The sequence below is a fragment of the Apteryx mantelli genome, chromosome 2, assembly GCF_036417845.1.
Source record: "Apteryx mantelli isolate bAptMan1 chromosome 2, bAptMan1.hap1, whole genome shotgun sequence".
In the NCBI taxonomy this organism is placed as follows: Eukaryota; Metazoa; Chordata; class Aves; order Apterygiformes; family Apterygidae; genus Apteryx; species Apteryx mantelli.
This window is the reverse complement of record NC_089979.1, coordinates 67,638,306-67,665,954: the sequence shown is the minus strand read 5'-3', so window position 1 is coordinate 67,665,954 and position 27,649 is coordinate 67,638,306. Positions and strand designations below refer to the sequence as shown.

The following is a 27,649-nucleotide window of genomic DNA, read 5'->3' as shown; positions in this document are numbered from 1 at the left end:
CAGAAGACAAGATACAAGTAAGTTTTAAGCTGCTTTTATTAACTTCAAGCAATTGCCACTTCCCAACATTTTCTACTCTGAGTTACAATCTGACACATACTGTAGAAGATTGCTCTTTCTCCAGTAGTCTCACAAACTGGTTTGCCTTCTGTGTATGGATCAATATAACATAAAGGTTCTTCAGAGGTATAATGCCACTTACCCTATGTATGGAGATAAAGTATTACTAAAAAGGTTTTAAAAGAATCATTATATTCTATTGTCAAATGCTCTTAAACAGTTTTTGATTTTTAAATTAAAGTAGCATACACTGTGGTTATATATATTAAAAGAGATTCGAACTGCCTATGTATCTGACTCAGCACTAAAAAAGGCAGGGTATTTCATTTCTGTCCTTAGGGATTTGGGTTAAAAAGCACAAAGGGCACGCAGCATGGTTTTTCTGGATGCTTGGCAAACCAAACATGTTTAACATGTGAAGCTTCCTGTCACCATTAGAGAGAAGGGAATAGAAGTTAGCACAGTAGATGTAACCAAACTTTCTGTATACAGGACCAAGTGAAGATACAAATTATATTTTTAGGTATAGGAGGAACAGATAAATTATCCTCCTTCCTAGATTAGCTGAAGAATAGTTCAACAAGAAAAACCTGCACAGCTGTTGCACAGCTGTTCAACTTGCACCACACTGGAATTCAGCTAACTGCAGTGACATTAGTAACTTCTCTGCTATCCTCAGAAACCAAAGGCTACAAGGGACAGGTGTTGCCTAACACTGGAGAGGTTCCTTGACAGTGTCAAGAAGTCTTCTATTCTAGAGGCTTTTGAAGCCAGAATTAAAGATTCTCTGTTGTTGCCAACAGAAAAAAGCTGAAGCTGGAACAGGGCAGAGGACTGAATCCACTTGTTTTTGAACAATCCCCTGTTCAGAACAGCCAGAGACTGGTCTCTGGTTTATCAACAATAAAGTCTGACAGAATTAAAATAAATAAGGAACCTGCTCAAGTTCAAGAAAAAAAGTGCATCATCTGCTTATATATTTAATAGCTTAAAAAAATGTATTTTAACCATAGTGGTAGACTCTTTCTTAAATGACAGGTTTTGTGCTGGCCATTTTATCATTTTAAGAAAATGGCATTAAATGGTAATGTTTATTTACCTACATTTGATCACAATTAAAAAAAAACCTTCAACCAGGAAACAAACAAGCACATCTATGTAACAAATACTAATACAGTAAGTATATTCTAAGAAGTAAGAATACAGCAGCAGTGTTAATCAATTCTAAATTGGAATGCTAGAAACCAAAAGATTAGACAGAACTACATGAAAAATTTTTCATATCTTTTATAGGACAGAAACCTTTGTTCATGTCTTCTGGTAGTCATCATCTTCTTTTGAGCTGCACCTACAACACAAAGAACAAGTAAACGAGCAACTTTATGCTTCTTCAGATTAGCTTAAGACAGTTCTGTAGGCATTAAGGTGCATTGTTTCTATTGCATTGTTTCTGTATCACCAACTCATTTCATTGTTTTATATTCCTATGTTAAGAATAAAATACAAAGCAACAGAAAGAATAGGCTCTTACTACATCTGTGTAAAATTGCCATCAGAAGTGCTGCCTATGTTATGCAAGGGCAAGTTACTTTCTATATTTAACTAGCAAGCAACTAACATTTCATTAAATGTGAAAGCTGCATTTTCTATTTCCTGTATGAACAAGTACCTTAGTATGTGGAAATAAGAACAGATTACTTTTTAATAAAAATGTTAGAATATAAATTGAGAAGGGACAGGTTGAAGGTTCCAAATAGCATATAAAACCACCCATCTCCTGCCTGTTTTTGTAGTTAGTTCATTACATCTCCTTGGTGGGGTATCTCCCACCAGCAGAATGACTGCTTTGCCTCTTTTTTCCATTCTTGAGTGCACTAAGAGTGCATGATTGTTGCCATTATGTACCTAGATGGATACAAAAACCCTCCATAGTTTAAAGAAGTATTATAAAATACATGAAACCAGTGGGTTTGGCACACCTTTTCAGAATATATTAACAAAAGTGAAAAGATGAACTTCTTAATATTGTAAAAGAGAATTATTAAACAGCAGTATGGACCTGAAGTTTGATTTTGGTTTCCTCATGTTGCATAACCAACTCACAAATGTTTCAAGCTGTTTTTAACTTGTTGCTAAATGTTTATCTACACATGCTGTCAGAAATAACCTTGTTAGGAAGGTGAAGTTGGTGTCTCAGCAAATCAGACCCATGGAGTAGGCGTTGAGTGGCCTGTGACTCGCTTTCCTTTTTCTCTTTCAGCACCATCAAAAGGAAAAGTGAGAAAAACAGCACAAACATTAGTTAAATCCTGAATTTAATCCCATGTCCTACAGGAATAATTTCATTACAATGAAAGCAGGCAGACAGTATCTGTAGGGCTTTTGTTTTCTTTAAGCAGTGATAATTATATATCTAATTAACATAGCCTATAGCACTCCCAAAGATCATAATTTTTAATAAACCCTTCAATTAAATGATTAATAGAAAATGCAGGGGTGGTTCTTACAAATTACCTGATTTACCATCACTGAAGACAGATTCTTTTAAAAATGGCTACAAATGCCTTGTTCACAAAAGACTTTATTATCTAATGATGCATACTGAAAACATACAGAAGTCTGCATGGTCCACTTTACATGCAGCAGAACAATTTTCACTTTACAATAAGTAAGTGTCAACTGTTTTATGCAAGAGACAACACTTTAAAGTCACATTTCTTAAAGAAAAGCTTCATTTACAAAAGAAATAAAAGGTAAAGAAGCAATTACCGCTTTTAAAAAGCAGCTGCTTTGTTCAAGAGTGGAAGGTTTATGCCTGTATTGAAAGACAACATGATCACAAATAATGAAAACAATGAACAAATGAAACACTTTTAGCATAAAGCAGTACACTTTCAAAATGACATACAAATAGTTAAAAATTTCATTATGTTGTCTATCTATCCTTTAGATATAAGGTCTTTCGAATGAGATCCCAACATATGTAATTACTAAATGAAAACTCTTCTGTAAGTATTGGTTCTATGTCATAGTGAACTGTATTTAACAAAATGTATACAAAGTCTATAGCAAGTTGATTAAAAAAATTAAAGTAATAAGAAACAGTACACTGAAGGCGCTCTATCCATCAAGTGCGCGCTCTCAAAATTTTAAATGTGATGAACAGAACAGAAGTTGCAACTATGCCACAGTTGTAATGCCAGAAAATAAAACAAGATCATTTATCAAACATGCAGGGAATTCTGCCACAATGCTATTGTCTCTCATTTGTCAGTTGTTCCAGTAAAATAACAGCTTAAACACCGGTGATGTTGATGGGTTAGCTTACCTTCAGTGTACTGAAAGTTGTACACAACCTGCTTTAAAAGAGGAGACCATCCCTGCGGGCAGGCTCAAGAAGGAACAGACCCCCTTCGGCACTGACTACACCAAGGGCATGCTGCTGTGGCCTGCACACACACACCTAGGAAAATGTGAATATAAATAGCATTTATGCTGGCCATTTTTTAAAGACAAAAATGAAGCCAAGTCTGCTAAAAACAAATCAACCACCCAGTATTACTGCTCTTTTTATAACAGATGCTTTTTCTTTTTATAATATATACGAACTGCAACAATATACATTAGCATTGTACTTCTGTGCAGTCTGGGCAATTAAAACAGTTCTACAGTGAAAATTTTCACATGAGACACAAAACAGAATTACTCTAACATTTCTAAAAGAAATATCAGCCTTGATGTTAATTCAAATGTATCATTTCTTCCTCAACTTTGCAGGGGAAATATTTATGTTTATATACATTAATAACTGCTGTGAAATTTCTTCAGTCTTTGTATCTTAATTACTCAAACCCTTTGAACTTCTTCATCTGGTTTAAATTTTTTCCTGGATGAAGGCATGCTGAAGAGCCTGGTTGATGCTAATCCGTTTAGCCGGGTCTAACATTAGAATCTGGTCCAACAAGTCCTTTAGCTGGTGTACTTTTTTACGCTGGTCTTCAGGGAGTCGTTGACACCCAATCAAGTCTGCTAATAGGTCCTTGGTTGGATTAATGGTGCTCATAACAGTAACTTTCTCCTATGAATACAAAAATGGTAACCTTGTTGTAGAACAGAAGTAGTGCACAAACCCCCCTCTGTTTAACAGGGCTTAAGAAGCAACTTTTTTGCAGGGTTATATCTAATCAGTTCCCCAGTGCGCTTCATCATATGGCCTCATAAATCCTCACACAGGCAAAGGAAAAGTGTGAAAATAAGCAGTCAGGGGAAGGCCAGACTATTTTTCATCAACAGTAGGTGTAGACGAATCTAAAGCCTCAGTTAACCAAGAACATGATCAAAAGCCTGCACAGAAAGCATCCCACATCTGATCATTAATTCTGGGATAATTGACAGATTTTCAATGTTAAAACTGCACAGAAAATAACAGTGACCTCCTACAACAAGCAGGTCATACTTAAGTTGGACATTCTGCTCTAACAGGAGGGCAGAATATTTTTTATTAGTAATTTCAGGATAGTTTATATGAATACACCTTCCGTACCTAAAAAGATGAAACTGATTTCTCTTAAACACCAAGTTATTCAATTATAGGAAAAATCTTTATTGGCAGATTATAACCATATACTCTATACACACTGCCTCCACAGGACATTCTAATACCTTCCAAAATCTTATTTTTAATTAAGATGTGTTGGAAACACCATTGTAGTAGAAAAACTTGGAAAAAAGTAATAGCTTAGTTATTACTTAGTTATTATTTAAAAAGTAACATTAAGGACTTACCCTTTCTGTCACTTTATCTACTTCTATATACATAAAGTTGAGATTTTGATCAAAGTGCTGATCTTTGAACACACCTTTTCGAATCATCTGGAAAATGAGAGAGGCAAGAGTTTTAGGTAAGTTCTCTAAGTCTTACAAATTTCACAATTAACATCAACATCTACTAACTGACTGCAACATGAATAATTTAATACTTCTAAAAAAATATATCAATAGGACAGTGAGAAATGATTAGAGATTGAATAAAAAAATACAGTTCAAACCAGTTGAAAAAGGACACAGTATCTTCCATTGACTTACGTATTTTTTTCAGGTCAGTGCTTAGAAGGTTTCTGCTTTCATTTTATACTTAGTCTACGAAAAAGAAGCTGTACACTTTCACTTCATAAGATTTTAAATCAACATAAATTATACAGTCAGAGGGATGTCTGATATTTACTGGCTGTTAAGAGAAGATGTATATGATAAGAAACAGAATTAAAGGAGAAAAAAAGAAAGCACGTTCAATTCAGCAGTTTCAGATGTCAGTGAAAATTATATACTTATTTTTCTTACCTTGTTTGGCATCTTTCCTTTGAGATCCATGGCTAGTTTCAGCATATGGTTATTGGTTTTGCCAGGAAAGAGTATTTTTCCTGTATAAAGTTCATATAGTGTGCAGCCTACAGACCACATATCTATACCATAGTCATAGATTTTTCCTATAACTGAAACAGAGCAAATCAAGTTAATCCCATAAAGGCAGCTGTAAAGATATACTATCATAAAAGTAAACAGATGAAAAAATTCTGATTTGGAAACTATGTTGGTGCTCCTACTCTTAGGAATAACAAGGCACCATAAAAGAAGGAAGCAACCCTTCTCACTTTTACAGGATACCTATTTCAGAAAGGGAGGTTTTTACCTAACACCCAAACAAATCACCACAAATTAAGTTATTAAAAAACAAAAAGTCAGAACAATACCTCCAAATTAAAACAAAACCATAACCAATCAGTGACTTCTCCCTGTCCTCATTGGGCTCACAACCAACATACATGAAGAGTCGCACAAACATTCTTTCAAAGTTTGAACTTTTGACTGCTGTAAATTTCCAAATTGACATTATTCCAGAACTGAACAGAGGATAAACTCAAGGCAAATTCTCATTTGCTTATAGTGGTATATCCTGCTACTGCTTAAGATGAGTATGGCCAATCCAAATTTACTTACTGATTTCAGGAGCTCGATAAAATCTACTAACAAGATATGGTGTGATATCATTATCTGCAACGTGTGAAGCTGATCCAAAATCACAAAGCTTTAATATAGTTTTAGACTCATTCACCTGCAAGTTAGAAATAAATATGCATTAGCACTGTTTGTAGACAGGATTTCCAACAGCACTGTGTCATTAACAATGCATTTATGCCAGAGACAAGAAAAACATCCAGCCTTTAAATCTCAAATTCTTCCCATGTTTCAATCCTTCCTCTCTATATTCTAAAGAAACGGTAAAGCCTTCTTAAAATGAAGTGACAGTTAATGTCTTCAGATAATATAAAATACTGAAAAGGTGACTTTCATGTACTTTTCCCTTATCCACTTTACTGTTTTTTTCAGTTGTGTTATTTCATTATTTTTGCATGGATCAAGTGTATTTTAAAGCAGGCAAAAAAATTAACTTTGAATGTTATTTAACTGCTTCTGTCAAGATATAAAAAATTAAACACAAAACATGCCAAAATATTTGCATTTTTTATTTTAACATTTCTCTAATATACATAGTAATAGTGACACCTGCTGAGAAATTCAGAAACGTACTTCCATAGCTTTTGACATTCGTGGCATGACAGTCAAAGACATGCACAGGGTTACTAAGAGAACATAATTTATATTAGCGTTCCCATCTCTTTCAAAAGGAATATAAACATGCCAAAAAAGTCCCATATACACCCTTCAAAGTACTTTTTAAACAGATGTATATGATAGAGAGAGAGAGCGAGAGCGAGAGCGAGCAGTGCTCAGACAACTCTTCCATGGCATCAGGGCACTGACTTTGCTTTACTTCATCTGGCTTGATACAGAGATAGTTGAAAAAGGTAATCCCTTACTCACCCCTAAATATTACCCGCGTCTCTTAAAGTTAGCAACTTCCAATAGGCAGACAATACCCTACTTAAAGATCAGTTCAGAACGTGATTAAAGGCATATCAAACATCGCTTGGGAAACAAGTGAGTCACCTTTACAGTGTAATTGAGACCAAACATCCTATGATAAGAACAACCAAAAGCTACCTTCAAAGCTAAACATGCATCATTGCAGCTCCAGTAACCTGATGCTTAAAATACTAATGCCAATTCATTTATCAACATCCTGTAGCAGTGGGAAAAAAAGTTATGATCACAATTAATTATTAACTGATCTGTATTTTGTCATTCAAATCATCTTCCAGTAATGAATCTTGCAAGAAAAACAGTAATGCGATGATGTTACCTTATCATTAGAAACAGGTATCTAACATGCACAGGAAATAAATTACACGGAAAAAAACATCTGACAAAGCCTCTAGTCATTAAAGAGTGAATTACCTGACTTTTAAATTACATTTCTTTAAATTAAGTATATTTATATATCCGTTTTTCTGGGCAATTCCATGTTAAGGATTTAAATAATAAGAAATATATAGGTCAATTATTTAGGTTATCTAAAAATAGTATTACTGTATTCAGCTTCATAAAATGGTTATTTTTCTAATATGAAGCAACACAGTTTAATAATCTACATGAATACAAGCATGTTAGGTGTCACGACACGTCAAAGCTTGAGAAGGAAGTGTATGAAATGGGAACCTCTCTCCCCGACAGATTCTTATTTTTTAATACCATAAAAAAGCAACATCAGAACTTCCTAATATAAATTACAGAAATGCAGTAAAGTGAAAGAAATATGTAAGACTTCAGAACAAAACGCAAAAATTTGCGAGACATGGAGAGAACCCTGAATAAATCAAACATTTCATAGTAGGAAACACACAACAATTTTTATATCTAAAATTGTCAGAGACCAACATGTACACAGGTAGGTAGAAGTGTTTTCAGTAATACTGGTTACGTGAAAGACTTTCTGTTATTAGAACTACCCTTTCATATTCCTGCTTAATCATTATTTTTAAACATCTACTTGGTAAAGACTACTCCTGTATTTGAATCTGTTACAGACTATTTCAACCAGTGAAGAAAGGGTATAAAAAAAAGCCTTCTGGAAAAGGCTACAATGACTTGGTGGTAGGAAAGGAGACCACAAATGATTTCTAATTCTCTAGAAAATATGGAAGAATATCCTTGCTGGACCTTCATTCTAGATACGGAAGTATAGCTGTTTAGAGCTCCAGTATCCAGAATGCCACTCATAAAACAGCATATTATTCACATATCTCATGTTTAGATGGTAAATTTTAGAGCTGCAATGGCAAGAAGTGAACATTTTGAGTAAAATAAAAATCTAAATATATCACAGGGATGACCACAAGAAAATCAAAGTCAACCCATGTTTGATTTCAAAAGTATTAAGCACTTTTCCCCATCATCTCATCCAAATAAACAAAATCTCCAAACTCAACCAACTTAATTAAGTTTTGAAGAAAGCAAGAGCTTTTTTCAGCTGCTGGTGGAAAAAATGCTGAGACTATAGATCTGCTTTATAAAAAGATGCAAGTGTATAAGTGGATGCAGCTTAGTTTGAGAAAGACTGTACTAGATAAAAGATTTTATTTGGAAGCTTAGTTGCAATTTAAGTATTTGATTGTATTATATTTCTTATTTACTATTTATACCATGATGTCATTTTATTTCAAAACATGAACTCTAAAATTTTTCAGGGAAAGGAAACAAATTTTTGACTTCATCTAAATTCACAGAATTCAGAGAAATGGTATTCATTTCAAAAATTTGATTTTTCACATATTTTATTTTACACTATAGACTGTGCAAAGTAAGTTTAAATTATTTATTACTTACCAAAATATTATCTGGTTTAATGTCTGCATGTAGGATATTGCATCTTTTAAGAAGTTTTAATGCCAGGAACAACTGCTGGCTGTAGGAACGCACAGCTTTAATATGGAGACCAACATCTTTCCCATATTTTTTCAACACTTCTCGTAAATTCATACTATTAAAGAGAGAGAACAGAAGACAGCTTAACAAAGAAAAGTATTTTGGCCCTCTAAACTATAAGACAAATATGAAGAAACTATTTAGCTTTAGACATTTTGGGAAAAGCAGCATTCAACTTAAAATACATTCTTCTTAAGGTTTAGCAATGAAGCAGAACTGTTGGTCAATCAGATCAACTATATACTGTATACTTACTGACTAGACCTACTTATCAGTTCAGAACATGTTTTTAATCAAGATTAATTTGCACGAACTGCATTTTCTTAACAACTTACTGTCTTTGTACTTTGTACTCTTTTACTTCTTAAAAAAAAAAAAAGAGAGAGAGAGAAAGAGATAAAAAAAAGAGGTTGAGGAGGCCATGTTTTGATGACCTGAAAAGCAGACAGGTAAAAAGGGCAATGATTCCATCACAGGATATAAATAATGTACAAGTGTGTTATAAAAAGTGCATCTCAAGAAAGTATTTGGTCTTACAGCTTATTAATCAAAATATAATGGCCATTTCATAAAACTTGCACTGTTTCAGCAAAAAAAAAAAAAATTATCTTCACCTCAAAAGCTCATGGCAAAAATTAAAATATGACATACAAGAAAACTGAGGCTATGAACAACAGTATGTCTCCATCTAAGTAGAAATGGAAACGAAGGCACTGAATATATCCAGATCAATCATAAAACACACTATCTGCAATTAACCTGTCAAAGGAACCTGACTCTTTAAAGCAAAGCCGAGTATGCAAAGTACTTGAACAATTTTCTTCCTTAGAGCACTGTTACATATGTAGTCTTCAGATAACCTACAGCATTTGTTGAACCTCTCTGGAAACGCGTTCTGAATCCAAACCCAAAAAATAAAGAATTATGAAAGCCAAGAAGAACATGGTGACCAAAAAAATCATTAAAAAGAACATCAGTAAGGTGAACCATCTTTAATTAATAATATATTGTTTTGTTTCAAATATTGACCAGGCAGCAAGTTCATAACAATGCTTCAGGTAATCTGAAACAGTTCAGTAGTCTGTGGACTTGTGCTTTCAGTTTTTTGGGGTTTTTTTTTGAATAAAATTCCTTGCATTCTTGAATTTTGTCAATGGAACAATATAGATACTAAAATGAAAATAATAATCAAGAGCAGAATGTTCAAGATCCCTTAACTGAACTTTACTTTTATAGAGAGCCCCATACATTTGTCATCTTACCTGAGTGGCTCAAATACAAGACACAGATGCTGTTTGTGGTAGAAATGTCTGAATAATCGTAGACAATGAAACTTGTCATCAGGATCTGCATCATTGAGCTTCTTCAAAAATTCCAGTTCTTTTAGGCCAGTTTTTTGCCTGAAAACAAAGAAATACGATTAGAAAACAAATTGTTTAACATTCTAGTACCTTCTTTTAATCTAGACTATCAATTAGCTGGTTATAATTATCAGGAAACAAGAAATGTTTTGTGGTTTCTTAATGTAGCACTGTTTAAAAAAAAAAGTAATCTGTGGTTTACTGTCAGTGTCTACACAGTGGGTAAATTTATTCCATTCCTTGAGCATCATCTGTGACTTTGTAACCCTACTTGTACTTTCCTCCTCCCTCCTGGTTGCATTTAAAGCCGAAATTGGATTTTCTCCTATAATATGGTACAGTTGAATTTTACAGAACACTTATTTCAGAAGTTTACTTTAAAAAAAAAAAGTATTTAACCATGTATATTATTAAATAAATTTTAATCCAAACTGACTATAGAGTGAAGTACACACCCAAATTGAACTATCTACACAAAATACCAAACAATTTATTGCCCATTTATTTTTATCATTAAGTACTTATTCGTATAAACCAAAATAACCCAGTTAAATATACAACAATGCCAGTTTTAAAACTTCCAAGGTAGAATGCATGGAAAAGACTTTCTTATAAGTTGTCTTTAATGGCAGAGGACATAATACATGATACTAGCAACACTGCAGCAGATGTTGAAAACATGTATTACAGATGAGTCCTCACACAGTATAACGTAGCCTAATGCAACACTGCACTAATTAATGTTCACTTAATCCGAAAGACCTTCAGTAATTTTTTCTCTATAGGCACAGTCCCATCCCTTTCCTATATGCACAGGCACATGCGTGCACAGGCACACACACACAGAATATATTAAAAAAGCTGCAGGTGACTGATTAGGATCCAATCCATAGCCTGACAAATGGATTTGGTCCATCAAAACAAAATTATACAGTCCACAGCTAGCACTCTTCTGTTCTCCCATCTAAAAAATTTTAGACTTGGGTAGGCCATATAATTGACTATAAGCTTGTTCTTTGCCACCACTGTTCCTTGTAGTTTTGCAAACGAGAAAGTGCCTGACAAAAATGCAAGTACCCTTCTCCTGTGATAGCTGTAAAGAAGTGTGGATACAAAGTCCTCAAGTGCTTCCAATTATATGGCTCATATTAGCAGAAAAGCAGGAATCACAGCTGTAATCTGTTATTTTGCTTGAGACAAAGGGAGATTCAAATCAAATAATGAAAAGCTTCCAACTGTTACATTCGCTTTATTATTATTATGCAAAAACATTACTTACATAAGTTCGTTGTTCCTGATGATTTTAACAGCTACTTCTTGGTTTGCTCTTGCCATATCCCTGGCTCGCACTACGTTACTAAAGACTCCCTGGCCCGTATAACCATAGACATTGTAACGTTTATCTAGAACTTCGCCTATGTTAACACCTGAAGGATAAAAATCAAGCAATTTACAGTAAAAATTATGAGTGACGTACATAAAGTATTTCATGAAAAATAAACATTTCTGTATAATTCAGAAACAGGGAAAAAAGGATAGTCACTTAAAAACTTCACAGCATACATTTTATACCTAGTTGTGTGAAAATTTTGTGGAACTGAAATTGCGATTCTGTAAGTCTGGAGTCTTTTCATAACTGAGGTTAAAAGCTGCATGCCCATTTTATCCATTACAGGAATATTTCTTCTGACTTTTACTACTGCAAATGATTTTAAGACTGAGTAGTGAAGAGAAACATGCTCACTTTAGTATCTCCATTCTAAGTACTGGATGACAACTCGGCATCTATGTTCTCCTGGACGCTGTTTTGGTTTCAGATTCTGGCCAGCACCCCCTTCCTTTGTGAGGGTGATCTCATGGCTGTAAATGACTACAGAGAGTTTTTAGTTTTACCCCAACTGAAATTCTGTGATATATGTGGCAGCAGTTTCACACTGCACAAATGTGTCAAACTAAGCAAGGGTCCTGTAGTGTGGTTACTTTAGAATAACATTTCAATACTTTTAAATGAGGATGTTTTCCATTTAGCATCCTCTTTTCAGATTTAAGTGCAAATTGACATATAGAACTTACGATAATAGCCTTCTGCGTCAGTCCAGTTATCCCTGAGATTGGGGTTTTCCTTAAAATCTTTTCCAAACCCAGCAGCCCTTAGACGAGCACTCTGAAATGAAAAGGACAAAAATAACAGCTTTATTTTGTGCTCTAAATATGTGTTTTCTTCTTTGATGTTTACTTATGAAACCCAAAAGCCCACATGATTAGGCACTTTTTTGCACTGAAACACTGTTCCTCTCTACAGTACAAACACACTTATCTTTTACGAGATAAAGTACTGAACGCAAAATGCTATTTAAACACCAGTATTTGCAGACTGTTGCAGGGAAACAGAGTAGGAACAATCAATAAAACTATTACTAAATATTAGAAACAGGCAGAGTTTCAGTTATTACCCACAAAGAATTTGAACAAGTTAAGTTAGAATGCACATTCTAGACCATATGAATAACATTTTTACCTACAGTACATTTGTAGAAATAAAATTTAGCAATTTGAAGGGTAAATACAGTTGCTTAAGGCTTGAATTTTTGTTCATTCTGTGCCACTTCACAAGATCCATACTATTATACTTATGATCATAAAATTATTACAATTGCTGCTGACATCTCTTAACAGATTTGGCAAAATATTATTCAAATTCAAATCTAAGTAGTTAAGAATATCTTCAGCTGGACACTAGTTCCTGGAAGGGAGAACTGCTTACTTACAATCCATTTAAGTTTCTAACTGTCATTTTCAAACTTTTAAAAACATAAGTAAAAAAACCCCCAATATTCTTCAAGTATTAATTTTTTTTCCAAGTCAAAGGATTTTTTTTTTTTCCCTTTTTATGGTGTTAGTAGAATGACACTGCAACAGCCTTTTGTCACCAATACTTCCATCATAACTAATGGTTTGTGTCTGCCATAAAACAAAATTAACTGGAGAACTTCTGAGTTAAGAAAATTGTTGTCTTGACCAATCTCTCAGTGGCTGGGTATCAGCAATAACTAAGACGGTGTACAGAGAATTGCATGTAAAGTCTCAAAACAATTAATTGGACTGCCAAGGTTTGCAGACCAGAGCAGCGTATTTAGAGAAAAGCTGCTGGAATAGTGCAGAAGTAAAAACAGGAAATGCATCTCATCATCTAAAAAGAGGCCACCAGATTAGTCCTACACGGCATCATCAGCAAATTAAAATACATTACACATACTTTTAATTAACCATGCACGGTCCTCTGAAGAGGGTATGTATTTAGAGAAGTGCAGATGGTAACATTAACATAAAAGCTTAACGTACAAAGAACTTTGTTACTGTATGCCACCACACATACTATTCAAACAGCAGGTGAAATCTCCAAGCATTCAGTCAGGCAAAACTCCCACTAATTTCAGTAAGTTTTACTTTGGTGAAATATTAAGAACTACTTTGTCTGTCTCAGCTGATCTAAAGATTCAGACTATGCTGCTCACCATTACACATCCTTCTATAATCCAAATTCCCACAAAACTCAAGTGACAATAGCTCCTTAACAAAAAGACAAGCAGAAATCCATATATTTCATCTCTAAGAATTACCTACATCAAAGTATGCAGCAAACATATCATCTGATTCCGTGAACATATCAGGAGCTAGCAGCTTCTTCTGAGCTGAACCTTAAAAGGAAATTTAGATTATTCAACATGAAAATGAGGACAAACTAATAGTAACTATCACACTAGTAAAATTTGTGTCTTGATACCTTTACAATATAATCTAAGATCAATATGGTGGTAGAGAGGTGGCTCTAACAGTGCTTTTGGCAAATGCCATTTTATATAATTAAAAATTCTACAAATAGAAAGCTCAGATTTGTTATTTTTTTCAGTGCACTCAAAATACGCATACTCCTTGAAAAAAATAAGCATAATAGATTTCCAACAATTCATATAGAAAGAAAAAAAAAAATCCCATATTTTACATGATCCTTACTGATAGTGAATTCATGTATTCAATATACAAATTTAGGGTTTTCTGCTAAACACAAGGTATTTTACTAAAAAATAAAGTTGTAAAGCTCAGAAGTTGTTTCTTTAGGCAGCGTTTTCTTCAAAATTTTTCCTGCCAAAAAGGAGCTTGTGTGTAGCTTATAGTCAGAGATGAAGTTAACTATTATGTTTAAAAGAGAAACATTCTTAATGCAGGCAAGATTATCCCTTTCTCACCTTTTGATCATCTTTAAAGTCCCAAAGACATTTTATTTGGTTGATAAGATAAAAACAAAGAAATATAAATTAAGTACATATGTTAGTGAAAGCAAGTAAACTCAAACTATTTCATAACGTATTTTGGTAGCATTCCATCATGACCGTGATAAATTACAACCATTCCCTTAATGCTATTAAGCAATGGAGAAAATAAATGGTTAACCCCAGAATTCTCCAGTTTTCACAATGCACATAGCCAACTGCTTTTATACAAAAAGATAACTGGATTGAAGTCTTCTCAAAACATCAAAAACTGTCATCAATCATGCTGATACCACAGTTTCAAAATATAGACACTTTTGGCATCCTCTTAAGATTTTCTTTTTAGTTCAAGCTACTTACATTTTCACTATGCTACAACTTATTACCCTGCCTCTTTGTGAGGTCGGGCTATATATACAAAATGTCTCATAAAAAAAAAAAGATGATCCTGCCACTGTTTTCCATCTGTTGCTACAGCCACCTCTGACCCAGAATTCTACCAAAACAGGAAAATTCCAGGATTTGATAGGAGTGTTAACTGATCTATTTCTTAAAAGCCTTTTTCATAGCTTAAGAAATGTCTTTGTAGTTAACAGTTATGTTTCCATATACTTCAGTGGACAAAATTTGAAAGCAGTGCATACCTCTGACAAAAAAAAAATTATGTTATATATAAAAATACGTGGTCTTCGTGGTATGCAAATAGAGAAATAGAGCTCTTTTCACCTACATTGCAGGAGAACAATCTGTAAACACTGCTAAGGAGAGCACAAGGACAGATTCCAGTGCAACAAAGCAGTCTCAAGAGAAGTAGCATTACTTCAAAGGGAAGCACCCACTGCAACATACCATATTTATTCTCCACGGATGCATCTACAGCATGACACTAAATACAAGCTAACTGTCCAGCTATTTACACGGGGGTGGGAAGGTTTCACAGCCCTAGTTGAAGAGTGTGCTGTTGCGATAAAACTATAAAGAGTAACTGAAATAGTTAAAACTGCCTCAACTATGTCTGCACATGGGCTAAAGGCATACCTTTGACTGCTGGGAAGACGTACAGTAGTAATCTAGTTCCAGTAATCCAAAAGAGAAAAGAAGTGAGTTTTCAATACTACAAGGTGCACTAGGAGATTCTCTTTTGCTGCATCAGGCACAAGGCAGGTTTTATGTGATAACATATTTCAACATTGTTGCCCAAAAATTAAGTGTGGGGAGGAAGACAAAAACCCTTCCCTCACCAACAGTTACTCTGACAAAGCGTTAAGTCCATTTTGGCCATCTAAATAACTACAGATCCATGTACATTCTTCATAAACAGTGGCTTTGACAAAAAAAAAAGAAAAAAAAAGAGTGAAAAGAATCATCCTTTTTAACTTTGCAATTTAGCTATAAAGACAGGCATCGATATTTGTTTCTCCAAATTTATAGCACTAATTGCATTAAGAGTTATTAGAAATATGGAAAACATGTTCTACTTATATCATGCTCCCTAGCAAAAAAGCTTTATTTTAATGGTATGTTTTAAGTACTATAATATTCAGGTAAACACTCAAAATCTGTCTGAAAAGTCACTGTATTTCCAAGCCTGGAAGTATATCAGGAAATTAAATAAAATGTCTCTTTTACAATGATCTGCTTATGAGTTAAGCTTTCATAAATGACAATACATAGTGAGATTTCAGATTCTTACCATTGTTCTGTTCAACTGTCATTAGGTTGTGCTTGGCTTTTACTGATGCCTCAAATGTATCAACATTTTCCCGCTCATACTCTTTAACATCAGCAGCTACTCTTTCTAGGATGTCATCTGGTGAATTTGAGCGACTACGTGTACTACTTTGAGGACTGCTTGGTTCAGATGGTACAGACATATTACTGTCTTCTGTCTGGCCTTTGTATTTCTACAAAAAAGAAATTTTATCATTAATCTCAGCATCACACCTTCAGTCTCAGAAGCAATGCTGCTGCAATGGAAGCATAAACTTTAGGCAAAACTAACATTTACAATAAATTAATGAGGGTGGGTGTGAATCACTAATAGGCTAAGAGCCTTGCCTTAGTAATGAAAGTAAAGATCACAACTTTTTGCCCTAACAGTATAGATCTTGATTCTGTAAACCCACATGATACTATAACCACATACCTGAACAATTGCTTGCCGCTGTAACCTTCTTTGTCTTATTTCTGCTTCTTCATCTTCTTCTTCCAAATCAAAGTCTTCAAGACTACAAAGAGATGATTACTTTTTAAGTACCACCATAAACACATATGATTATGTACTGAATTATAGCAAATACACTTCCTTGGTCTAGAACACACACAATCTAATACTGAACAGTAACTGCTCAATTGACTCAGAAAACAAAGGCATATTAAATTCCAGTGTGTATATTTTTATCTTCTCACTGAGAAAAATGTATTTTTTAATATCTTTTGGATTTTGACTACTTTATTTGTGAGTGTAAACAATTAACAATAAATGTTTCTAAAAACGCAAAAAAATTGTTAATTTTCATCCCTGCATCGTTTTTCCTTGAAAACGTGATTTTTAAGAATGGATATTCCTGTGCAATTGGATTAGGTAGCTATTCAGCAAATATAAAAACAATAAAAACAACATACAGGTGGCAATTCACCCTTTCAGGTGTTACAGTTTTTCAAGAGAATATGCTGAAGTACGCACAGACTAAACAATTTTCACATGATATGGGTCAAGCCACATCTAGGAACCAAACCACATACCATCCCTCAAGCCTGCCTACTAGCCAAGAGGTCTTGATTGTTCTTGCGTACTCCAAAGTTTTTCAGATTATACACAGATCACACCAACAGCAGTTTGACAGTATCACCAGTACTGAAACATGCTACAGTTTTAGACCACAACCCAAAAAGCTATCTACCATATGAAGATCGATGTCAGTTAATTCTCCGTATCATTGGATCTGTATTTTTAGATAATGAACAGAAGTCAGAAGTTAATACTTACTTTTCATCTGACGAGGACTCCTGCTCAGCCTTCATACCCTCAGAAAGACTACCTTTAAATTTGTCTTCTTTAACTTTGCTTCTACTCCTACGTCTATGGCCACCCCGTGATCTGGATCTCCTTCGAAGACGAGATCTACTTCTTCTGCCTCTATCTCTGATGAACAGAAGAGTATTTTAAGAAAAGGAGGAAAATCTGTTCATAAAACATACATATACTCAGTGACTCAAAGTACTAAAACAAATGAATTCATGGATGACAAAATTAATTTGACCATGCTAGCATATACAGCTCTGGACTAAAACAGAAATGCATGATCATTTTATATATAAACTATCAATTTTAGTTTATTTTATTTGTATTTTATAAAACAAAAAAAAATGCAGTGTGTGTCTTTACCTCCTTCGAGGAGACCTACTCCGCCTTCTTGGAGATCGGCTCCGTCGAAGGGGTGAACGAGACCTCCTTCTAATGGGGGACCGAGACCTTCTTCTGGATGGGGACCATCTACTAGGTGGGCTGACATCTTTTGATCTTTCACGCCTAGACAAAATATCATCTCTTGTCCGTGTTCTTAAAATAAAGAAAGAGAATGGCAGTAAAGCAAGAGCAAGCTGAAAACAAAAATCACAATTCCCTCTAAAAGCTCGCTTTAAAATCTTACTGCAAGAGAGGGTCCACCAGATGGGCTTCTGAGGCAGGGATGGATAAGTATGTTGCAGAGCTGGTTGCCCTACTTGTGTGTGTCTCCCCACCCTGGGAAATATGTGCCTATACATAGGTCTAGTTCAGGACAACTCTGGAAACAGAGCTTGTTAATTACTATCATAAAGCTAAGAGAGGTTTAAAACAAAGTTTGTGTTTATGTCTTACATATAGAGTGGCCAGTTTTCAAGTTTATCAGAAACAGTATTAACAGTAAATAAAATATGAAAAAATAATTCTTGAGAATTTTCTCCACAACTTTACAAAAGAGTTGAAATTTAGGACTGAACTATTCCACAACAATGACTCTAATGTCTATTTCAATTTGGAGACTAGAACTGGACAGCTTCAACATTTAAAACATTCTAATACAACAGCTGAAAATTACAATTCTTAATTAACATGTAAATTAGCCTTTATCAGATTTTAAAAAATTGGAGTTTGACACGGTGTAGATTCACAATTATGTATGAAAAAAATCCTTAATAGGCCACCGGCTGCATTAAAAAGTGTAACTGTATTCCATGACAGAAGACCTCAATCCAAAATTGTAAAGCAAAAAAGTTAAAAATATTTGGCAACTATTCTAATAAGTCTGCAATAGAAACTCCTGAAAAATATTTCCACAACACTGTTCAAAGTAAATGAGGAAAGTTGCTACTTTATCTTTTTTTTTTTTTTTTATTAAATTGGAACAAGTTATTTCAGGTGCTGTATCTCATCAATGAACAAAATCTGAAAGATTAATTCCTGCCATTCTGTAATGATACTTTTTATGACTGTTAAATCAGCTTCAACTACCTCAGCTCTATATCATGAACATGCATACAGAATGATGCATAATAGTAAACAATGGGAAGAAAGAAAAACTTATGCTCAGACAGAAGTAGTGCCAGTTTCTGTAGATATAACTGTAGACTCAAATGTTGGAGCAGGTTGATCTCTAACTCATTTACTTTAGATTACATTCTTTTGAATAATATTAAAAAATAAAAATAAAAAAAATCACAGGATGAACTGACAGTTCCATGCTTCTTGGTTAAGAAAGTGGTTGTACCGCCAAAAGTCAACCAAAATACCTGTAAAAAAATCAGTTCAGGGATCACAAGCATGTCACAGAAGCAGAGGCTGATTAGGCTGACATTCATAGAAACGTTTTATAATAATTAGCTTTAGTTAAAGAATTTAGAAGCATTTAACATGATTAGAACTCTGGAAATGTAAATAGGAAAAATAATTATTTGTGGTTAAAACTGTTCACTAAAGCTCTTGAAATTCTCTAGCAGCCTAAAGTAGTTATAGGTGGTTAAGACTCTAAGAAAATCATTTCAAGCTGTCCCACAAGGGAAGATTATTCCTACTGTCTGGCTAACACTTCCAGCAGAAAGTATTTCTTAGCAGTCCCCCACTCACATGCTGCTCACCACAGTACAATAGAACATTGCATTGCCAAAGTTACTTCAGTATGAATTTGACAGCAGAATTCTAGATACATGCACTACTCACTTGAAATGATGTTTAGATAACTAATTCAAACTGGCTGCAATGCAAGCTGTCATGAGAAGTGAAAACTGAAAGATGCAAAATGCTAAGAAAAAAAGTCAAATACGTCATAAAAGAAAATTTTAATGGTGTGCTGTTACCTTCCTGAGTCCTCAGGAAGCAGCTAGATAAACTGCGAGCATTTACAATACTTGATTAATCTGGTTATCACCATTGGGACCATCCTCCAAAATACCTGCACTATTGCTAAAATGTAATACAGACAAATAAAGCTGCTAATTGTGCCTATAGAATCTACCCCGTACTTGGAACAGGAGTAACCTTCAGCAGTGCTGGCAGAAAGACTTTCACATTTTTAGGCACTTATTTACCAAGTTAGATCTTAGTGGTTCTAATGGAAAATTTTTAATTTGTACTTTTGTTCTTAATTCTCGAAATATGCAAAGTTAAACCCCATGATAAAAAGTTATTACAATTAAGTTTTTATTAAGTTATCACAATTATTAAGTTTAAATTACTACATTTAATGAATTAACTTCAAAAAAGTAATACACATATTGCTCTCTGATTGGGAACTTACTACCCATATCTTATCAGTTTCAGAGAAAGAGATGCTAGTAATTATTTTCTGATGATTTACACTACAATCTCTAGGTAACTGCTTTCATAGGCTAAACTGCCTTAAAAAAAAAGTGTTAAGATTGAAAATAAACTAAAAATATATTAAATAAAAGATTTCAGTCTCTCCCCTCTCATTCAGGTGTATGCAAAATATGGTAATGGTATGTATACAAGGTTAACCCCTCCACCAAGACAGACCTATAAAAAACAGTCAAACAATACTACCACACCTCTAGCAAATGGAAACAGACTTTTTTTTTTAAAAGGAAAAAGTGACCGAGAAGGGCATCTTGGTATTAAAGATTTGAGTACATTTGCACATGATGATTGTATCATAAAACATTTTTGGGTTTTAATTATCCATTGTTAGCCAACACTGACATGCAAAAGTGCAGGGGACTCCAGCTTCACAAAAATTCCTGAAAGCTACAGAACTATTAACTAAGAGATAAAGTTGTTAGAGAATATTGGACTGAAGCTGTCTAGAATTAATCGCTTAGCATAACTTGCTTAGCATTAGTAGCTAAATTTGCTGAAGCCTTAGGCCTCAGGCTGTGAATTTTTACCTAGATAAGTAAAAGGGGGCCCCAGAGCCGGTTCAAGCTGGAGGGATAAAGAAGTTACACGGACGGCAGGAGTAGCCAACCTTGAAGATAAGCAGCAGCCTGCCTAGAGACAATGAAGGGGCCCAGTGAAGAAGGGGAAGACCCCAGACCTAACCATTACTATTGGTCCAAACTATCACTTAAGGGGTGGGGAATTTAGATTGTAAGGGTGTAATTGCCCAGGGATTTCTTTGTTTGGGGTCCCTCTTCGGAGGCATCCAGCTCGAGCTGTAATTACCGCACGTGTATCATTAAATTTTATTTCTCTCCAATCTGACTTCGAACTTCTGCCTCAGCAGGAACCTAGGGTTGGACCCTGTTATGGAGGCCAGCGAGCCTGATTTTCCATAACAGTTTGGCACCCCAGAGGGGACCCTAGGCGACCACTGTCGGGGCCTCTCGTCTCCAAACGATCATCTGGCGCCATCGGGTGAGTTCACCTGGGATCTTTGGCAACAGGAGGCACCGAGAGGGTGAGTCTTAAATTCCTGCCTAAATTCTAAATTCTGCCTCAGCAGGAACCTATGGTCGGACCCTGTTATGGAGGCTGGCGAGCCTAATATTTTCCATAACAAAGCAGAGATCAAAATCTGAATCAAACAGCTTGAGACAAAAAGACCTGAACTACAAACCTTGTTCCCATGATGTGAGCATCAAAAATAACTCAGCCCAACTTTAACAACCCAAGCCAAGTCTGCATGTCTGACAGCTGGGGGAGTGTTTCTGAAAACTGAATACATACAAAGGAAGCTCATAACTACAAGCAATTTGACTGCCTGTTTTAATAGCTACTTTCAGAATAAAGCAAAGAGATAAACACTTAACTAGAAGACAGTTCATCCTATAATGCATTTTTTGATGGTTCTTGACATCTTTAAGTTACCTGGGTGAAGACAGACGCCTCCTTTCTGATTCTCTTCTTTTCCTTTCTGCAGATCTACTCCTTGCTCTTCTGCCTGGAGACTGGGTTCGAGAAGGGGATTTACTCTGTTTAGATCTACGATCATTAAAGAGAGGGGATCTGCTTCTTCTTGACTTCTCACGTTGTTTTGGAGATAAGCTTCTTCCTTTTGGGCTCCGGCCAGGCCTTCTGGGGGACCTGTTTTCTTTCCCTGAAGAAGCATCTTTAGAAGGAGATTTAATTGGCTTTTTGTCTTTGTCAGTCTCTGTTCTCCTAGATTTTCTATCTTTGGACCGTGATCGTCTATCTTTAGATTTGCTTCTTAGTTCTACTGGAGATTTGGATTTTCTGCCACGATCTCGACTTTTGCTTTCATTTACAACTGGAGACTTTCTGCGATCTCTTGATTTACTTTTATCATCTGCCTTATTCCTATCCTCTGGGGGAGATTTAGACTTTCTGTTTTTCTCCTGAGATCGCCTTTTAAGCATTGGAGATCTTGATTTCCTTGCCTGATCTTGAGACTTACTTCTTTTATAAGGACTTTTGGATTTTCTCCTCTCTTTTGACTTGCTTCTTGTTGTTTTCTCTTTGATTCCATCAACTCCTGCCTTGCTTTTCTTTTTGTCAGATCTGTGCCTAGTCCTTTCTTTTGATTCACTCTTGCTTCCTTTCTTGGAACTAGTTTTATTGTCCACAGGTTCTAATTTCCCCTTAGTGTTGGATTTAGCTGTAGGTCTATTTCCATTTCGCACTTTTTCATTAATCTCCCCCTCTTCTTCAGAGCCTGACTCATAACCTTGCAATATTAATCCCATCCCAGACTGGACTTTTCCTTCCATTAATTCATTTTCAAGTTCAGCTTTCAATAATGCTCTTTGTTTCTCCAAGTCTTCCAGAGGAGCTAAAAAATCAATTTTAGTTCTTTTAGCTGGTCCATCTTCTTTGTCAGAGGTATCAACTACCTCTTTCCGTTTATGCTTCTTATGTTTGTGTCTGTGTTTATGTTTTTTGTCCTTGTCTTCTTCTGAAGAATGTTTATGTTTCTTGTGCTTACTTCGATGTTTGTGTTTCTTTTTTTTGTGTCGGCTGTGCTTGTTCTGAGGTTGGTCTCCCTCTGATATTTCCCCATTTTCTTCATTTACACTTTTCTCAGACATATCAGCCTCTTCAACTCTGCAAACACAAAAACTACACATCAGCACCATCAACTCACCGCAGTGCTTAAATCTGTTTTTAGGTTGTCAGTCTCTTTACGACAGTTCTTGTCATTTTTATTTTGGAAACTAACCAGTATTTAATTGCTTAGTTTTAGCAGAACTAAAACTGTACAGCTCACATAACTAAGTTATAATATCAGATAAAATCCCCCATGAACAGACACTTGAGCCTGGGAGGAAAAAAAAAGAGAGAGAGAGAGAGGGAGAGAGAGAGAGAGAGAGAGAGAGAAAGAAGAGAGTGCTACAGAAGGAAAAGCCAGCAAATGCACTAACAAGACAAAATACATAGGTGAAATCAATTTTAGGCTTTTAGGTTCAACGCTGATAATATCTATTAATAGCACACAACAGTGCTGCATACTTATGCATCCTGTTAGTCTATCATTTTTTTTAGTTGCTGTTCTACTCCTATGCCTAACCCAAACTATGCCTTTTAAAAGTATTTTCAAAAGGCAGAACACACCGTTGTACTCTGAAGGGCAAAACAATTATATCAGAGGATGACTCTGACCACCTAATGCAAAGTAGATCAATTATTTTAACTTTTTTTCTGCAAGTGTACACACCTGCTAGCAGAAATGAGTTATAAACGAGTTATAATTTTTTTTTTTGCATTTATGTGATACAGGGAACAGTATTAAAGAACAAGATAAATTAAGGAAGTCTAATTTCAGACAGCCTTCTGATAATATATAATAGACTGTCAGCTTTCCAAGAAAAAAAAGCAGTAATCTTGGACCTGTTAAATGGCACCATGCAAAACAGCAGAAAGTATAAAGGAGGTTATTAAAATAATCATCTAGATCTTTTCTATTAAAAATAACTTCTTTCAATTAGCTAGTCAGAGCAACAAGCAATTTAGTTAGTACATTTAATGGCTTCAGAAATAATAAAATTCAGTCCTGACATGTTAGACATTCTCCTATTTTATCTTTCTTAGAAGCTGAAACTGACTTACCAATAGATTTTTTTAAGTTATTCAGCAAATATATCCCCATCACCCTCAAAATATCAATTAAGGAACAACCATGACAGATGTCTGTCTTTTGAAATCTGTCTGCTAACTCACATTATAGGTGTCACAGTTAACATTTCCAAACTTGTCTGACCTACACTGCAACTCTAAAATTTACTAGTCAACACTTTAATAACTTAAATAAAGCTCTTTCTGTACCCTAAGCCTCACTTATAGTAATGAAATTGCCTAAACATGATAGTCAGGAGTGGTGGTGGGGAAGTACACAGAATTGTTGAGATTTCCTCCAAACTCTGCTAGTTTCTAAAGACAGAAGTCTCTGATGAATTACCAATCCAACATTTTAAATATATCTGAAGCCTTGTAAGTCAGGTCTAGAGGATGGCACTCTACATAAATTCTATTACTATCTCTCTTATTAATAAAATCTTTAACAGCACAGTTACTGCTTCTTTCCTGTTTGAGTTAATGTAAAATAAGGTACTGGAAAACAATCTACAGACTTCTCTGCAACATATACTAAAATAATTTGTTAAAGCTATTAACACTTTATTACTCTGAAATGAGAAAATTTGCAAGAGGACAGTCTGGTTAGGTGAAAAATATGCAACATTCAGAAACATAAGTCAGAACACTTTCTTCTTTTCTTTCCCCTTTTTTTTTTAAAAAAAAAACCACCATTTTTCCCATTATTACTGGTTACTCAATCAAAGCATATGGAAAGGCATTTTTCCACAAGCGCTTCTTTCCTGATGCTGGATATCACTATGACAACAGAATATCAGTAAGGAGAAAGAGGAGAAATTGCCATATGAGTTTGCTTTCTCTTACATTTGGTACAAAAGGCACCAAAAAGAAGGAAAAAGTATTAAAATTTTTTCAATTTGGATTTGCAATTCAGAGCAAATATTGCCAGTGACATAAATTGGCTAAAGGGCAGAGAAATGTTAAAACAGGAATTTTAGGAGGCTGTGTGTCTTTTTAGGAAGCTGTACAAATTCCCCATTAACGTATCAATGGTACTTCACAACGTTACAAAAATATTACAGGCAACCAAAATCCGATCCATTCAAGCTGCTCTGAACAAGCCTTCCTACTCTTAATACCAGAAAGTGATAATAAGAGCTAAATGGAAATTATTCTGTAATTTAATTTAGTTTAATGTTACGTAATAACCTCACCTTACACTCTCTAAAAGTAAACTGGTAGCAAAGGCTCCAGATAAGATGTATCACCACTGCAGTATCTTAGGACACTACTAGTATGACTGCTAGTTTTCTTTATATCTCTATCCAAATAAAAAATTACAATTAAATTCTGTTAGTATTAAATACTTTAGAGTTTCTTCATGCACCGGAATTTAGAAATTCAATCTGTTTATTTCACAAAATATCGGTAAACTTTTACTTAATTTAAATGCTTCACAGCCTTATTTACATGGGTAAGAAACTTTTAAAGATTTCAGAAGATTATGAGACAGATATCTGCACGTTGAGGAAGCTAACGGAATTGTGACAGATTCCTGTTACAGCCCCACTTTCCCTTATTTTTTAAGTTCACAAAGACCTGCAAAGAGATTCCAGCCAGTTTTCTATTGCATTCAGGCTTTCTATCACCAGTTTTCACCTCGTTACTCTTAGTTACATTTCTCTGCACAACACTAAGCCCTCTTATTCTTGTGCTCACCTTTTACACGGTTTTACATTTACACTGATTTGCCTCCTCTCTTTTTTTACTCCCACGACTAAGTGAAGAAAAACAATCCTCAAATGACTACTTGTTAATATAAGGGAGAAAAAAATACAGAGAGCCGTTTATATGGCTACAAATACTCGTATAGTGAAGAGGAGCAATAAAGTAGGTATTAGGCTGTCAACTCCAGGCAAAACTTCCAAAGAAAGCGTTCACGAGCTCCTGAGTTTCGACAAACCTAAATCTTACGGTACTAAACACGATGCTCGGGAAATACAGCATTCGAGCCCCGCTTCGGCGGGGAGATGGCAGCTCGGTTTTCACTTCCCAACGGGAGCCGGGAGTTGCCAGTCATTTTGAGGGCAGGAAGGAGGAGCTGGCGGCAACAAATCGCTTTTTGCTTCCACCAGCACAGGCACTTTTTATAACGCGAGAAAGCCCGGGACTCGGGGGAGGTGGGCTCGCCGCAGGGCGGGCAGCGGCTTCGCGGGCTACTGAGGCGGCGGCAGACGCAGAAGAGGGCCTGAGGCACCCGCTGGCCCGGCTCCCCTTTCCTGCCCTCCTCTCCCCGCGCCTCCGGGGACGCCTCGCTCGGGCAAGGAGTCGCGGCCGCAGGGAGAGGGAGCCGGGGAGCGGCCTCGGGGATGCCCGCGCTCCGCGGCGGCAGCGGCCTCGCAACCACGCGGCGGACGAGAGTTTTCCTCCCGGCAGCAAACGCGCTGCCCCAGGGGAGGGGCAGGACGTGCCGGGAGGGGCAGCGGCGGAGCCCCCCCAGCGGCGGCGGGCAGGAAGGAGCACGCGGGACTGAGGACACGCGCCCGCAGGTCCCGGCGCCGCTTCCCCTCCCCCCCCAGCGGGCCGGCTCGCGCGCGCCCAACGAGCGGCCTCCCGCGTCCCCCCCTCCCCCCAGCTCGCTGGAGGCGCCGGGCCGCCTCGCGGCGGGGCGGCCGGCGAACGGCTCCTAGCAACCGCTCTCGCACCCCTCTCCCCGCCGGAGCGGCCGCCTTCCCCGCCATCTCCCTCCTCCCGCGCCATCCCCACCCCGGCCGCTTCTCTTCCTACCCCCCTCCCCTCGCCCGCTCTTCCTCTCCGCCTCCTCCTCCTCCCCGCGGCGCCATCGCGAGGAGCCTCCCAGACGGGTCTCTTACTCGGGCGCTCGCAGCTCAGGCTCCGCCGCGGCGGCCATTTTGAACTTCCAAACTCCTTCGCTGCCGCTGGGGAGACGCGGGGCCGCGGCGCACGCGCACTGAGGCGCCGGCCCGGGGCGGGGGGGAGGGTTGAGGCGGGGGCAGGCGGGCGCCGGAAGTGAACCCCGCGTGCTGGGGCAGGGAGGGGGGCGGCGGCCCCGCCCCCTGCCGGGGCGCTGGGGGCGGGGCCTGCCGGGAGGCGGGAGGCGCCGTTGCCTGCGCCGGGAGCGGCGAGCCGAGGCGCCGCTTCCAGCTGGCGGAGCTTAAAAGGGGCCTGGCGACGGGGGAGCCGCTGCTGCAGCGCGCGGGAGGAGCCGGCGACTGGGGCGCTTGCGGCTTCACGGGCGTTTAGATGCAGGCTCTTTGCAGGTTTTTTTGTAAGGTTTTTGCTTCTCTTTATTATTATTTTTTCCCTAACTGCGCTAAGCTGTATAAAAGGGATCGGCGTGCCGTTAATGATGGCTTTCCTTGCTGTGTTTACGGTACATTTGTAAAGGATTGTGGCCCGGGGGCTTTGGTGTGTTAGTGATGTGGTTTTCTCACCAGCATTTTTCACTGTCAGACTTGTGTTTCTTAACAGGGAATGTTATAAACTTGCACAACATTACCTTAATATTGTTCATTCTTCACTCCAACAGTGAAGAATGAAGAAACTTCTCGTTTCTCTCATAGCAA

General features: G+C 36.8%; 1 protein-coding gene across 6 annotated transcripts; it reads right to left on the bottom strand.

The window, feature by feature from the left end:
* Window positions 1–18: 18 nt before the first annotated feature.
* Window positions 19–26,995, bottom strand: PRP4K (pre-mRNA processing factor kinase PRP4K). Of its 6 annotated transcripts, none has more exons than XM_067290801.1 (18): window positions 26,026–26,123; window positions 21,882–23,075; window positions 17,964–18,137; window positions 17,565–17,720; window positions 16,722–16,803; window positions 16,269–16,479; window positions 13,929–14,002; window positions 12,378–12,468; window positions 11,584–11,731; window positions 10,206–10,343; window positions 8,845–8,998; window positions 6,058–6,172; window positions 5,401–5,552; window positions 4,846–4,932; window positions 2,830–4,138; window positions 2,228–2,313; window positions 1,363–1,408; window positions 19–203 (listed from the first exon to the last, which is right to left on the bottom strand). In XM_067290801.1, the coding sequence occupies exons 1-15, from the start codon at window positions 26,067–26,069 to the stop codon at window positions 3,935–3,937; spliced, it is 3,024 nt and encodes a 1,007-aa protein (XP_067146902.1). In that variant the 5' UTR covers window positions 26,070–26,123; the 3' UTR covers window positions 19–203; window positions 1,363–1,408; window positions 2,228–2,313; window positions 2,830–3,934. The 6 variants fall into 6 exon arrangements, with proteins under 6 accessions (XP_067146902.1, XP_067146905.1, XP_067146904.1 ...); XM_067290804.1 differs by having other exon boundaries at window positions 19–1,408; window positions 2,830–2,875; window positions 3,389–4,138; XM_067290803.1 differs by having other exon boundaries at window positions 19–1,408; window positions 2,830–3,523; window positions 3,861–4,138.
* Between the last annotated feature and the right edge of the window lie 654 nt (window positions 26,996–27,649).

Bases quoted from the DNA above. Each gene is read 5' to 3' on its own strand.
- PRP4K (XM_067290800.1), bottom strand. From the start codon at position 26,069: ATGCTGTATTTCCCGAGCATCGTGTTTAGTACCGTAAGATTTAG. The intron at 23,076-26,025 runs GTTTGTCGAAAC...TTGTGTTTGCAG, and splicing joins TTTAGTACCGTAAGATTTAG to AGTTGAAGAGGCTGATATGT. The intron at 4,139-4,845 runs GTAAGTCCTTAA...TTGTATTCATAG, and splicing joins TAGATAAAGTGACAGAAAGG to GAGAAAGTTACTGTTATGAG.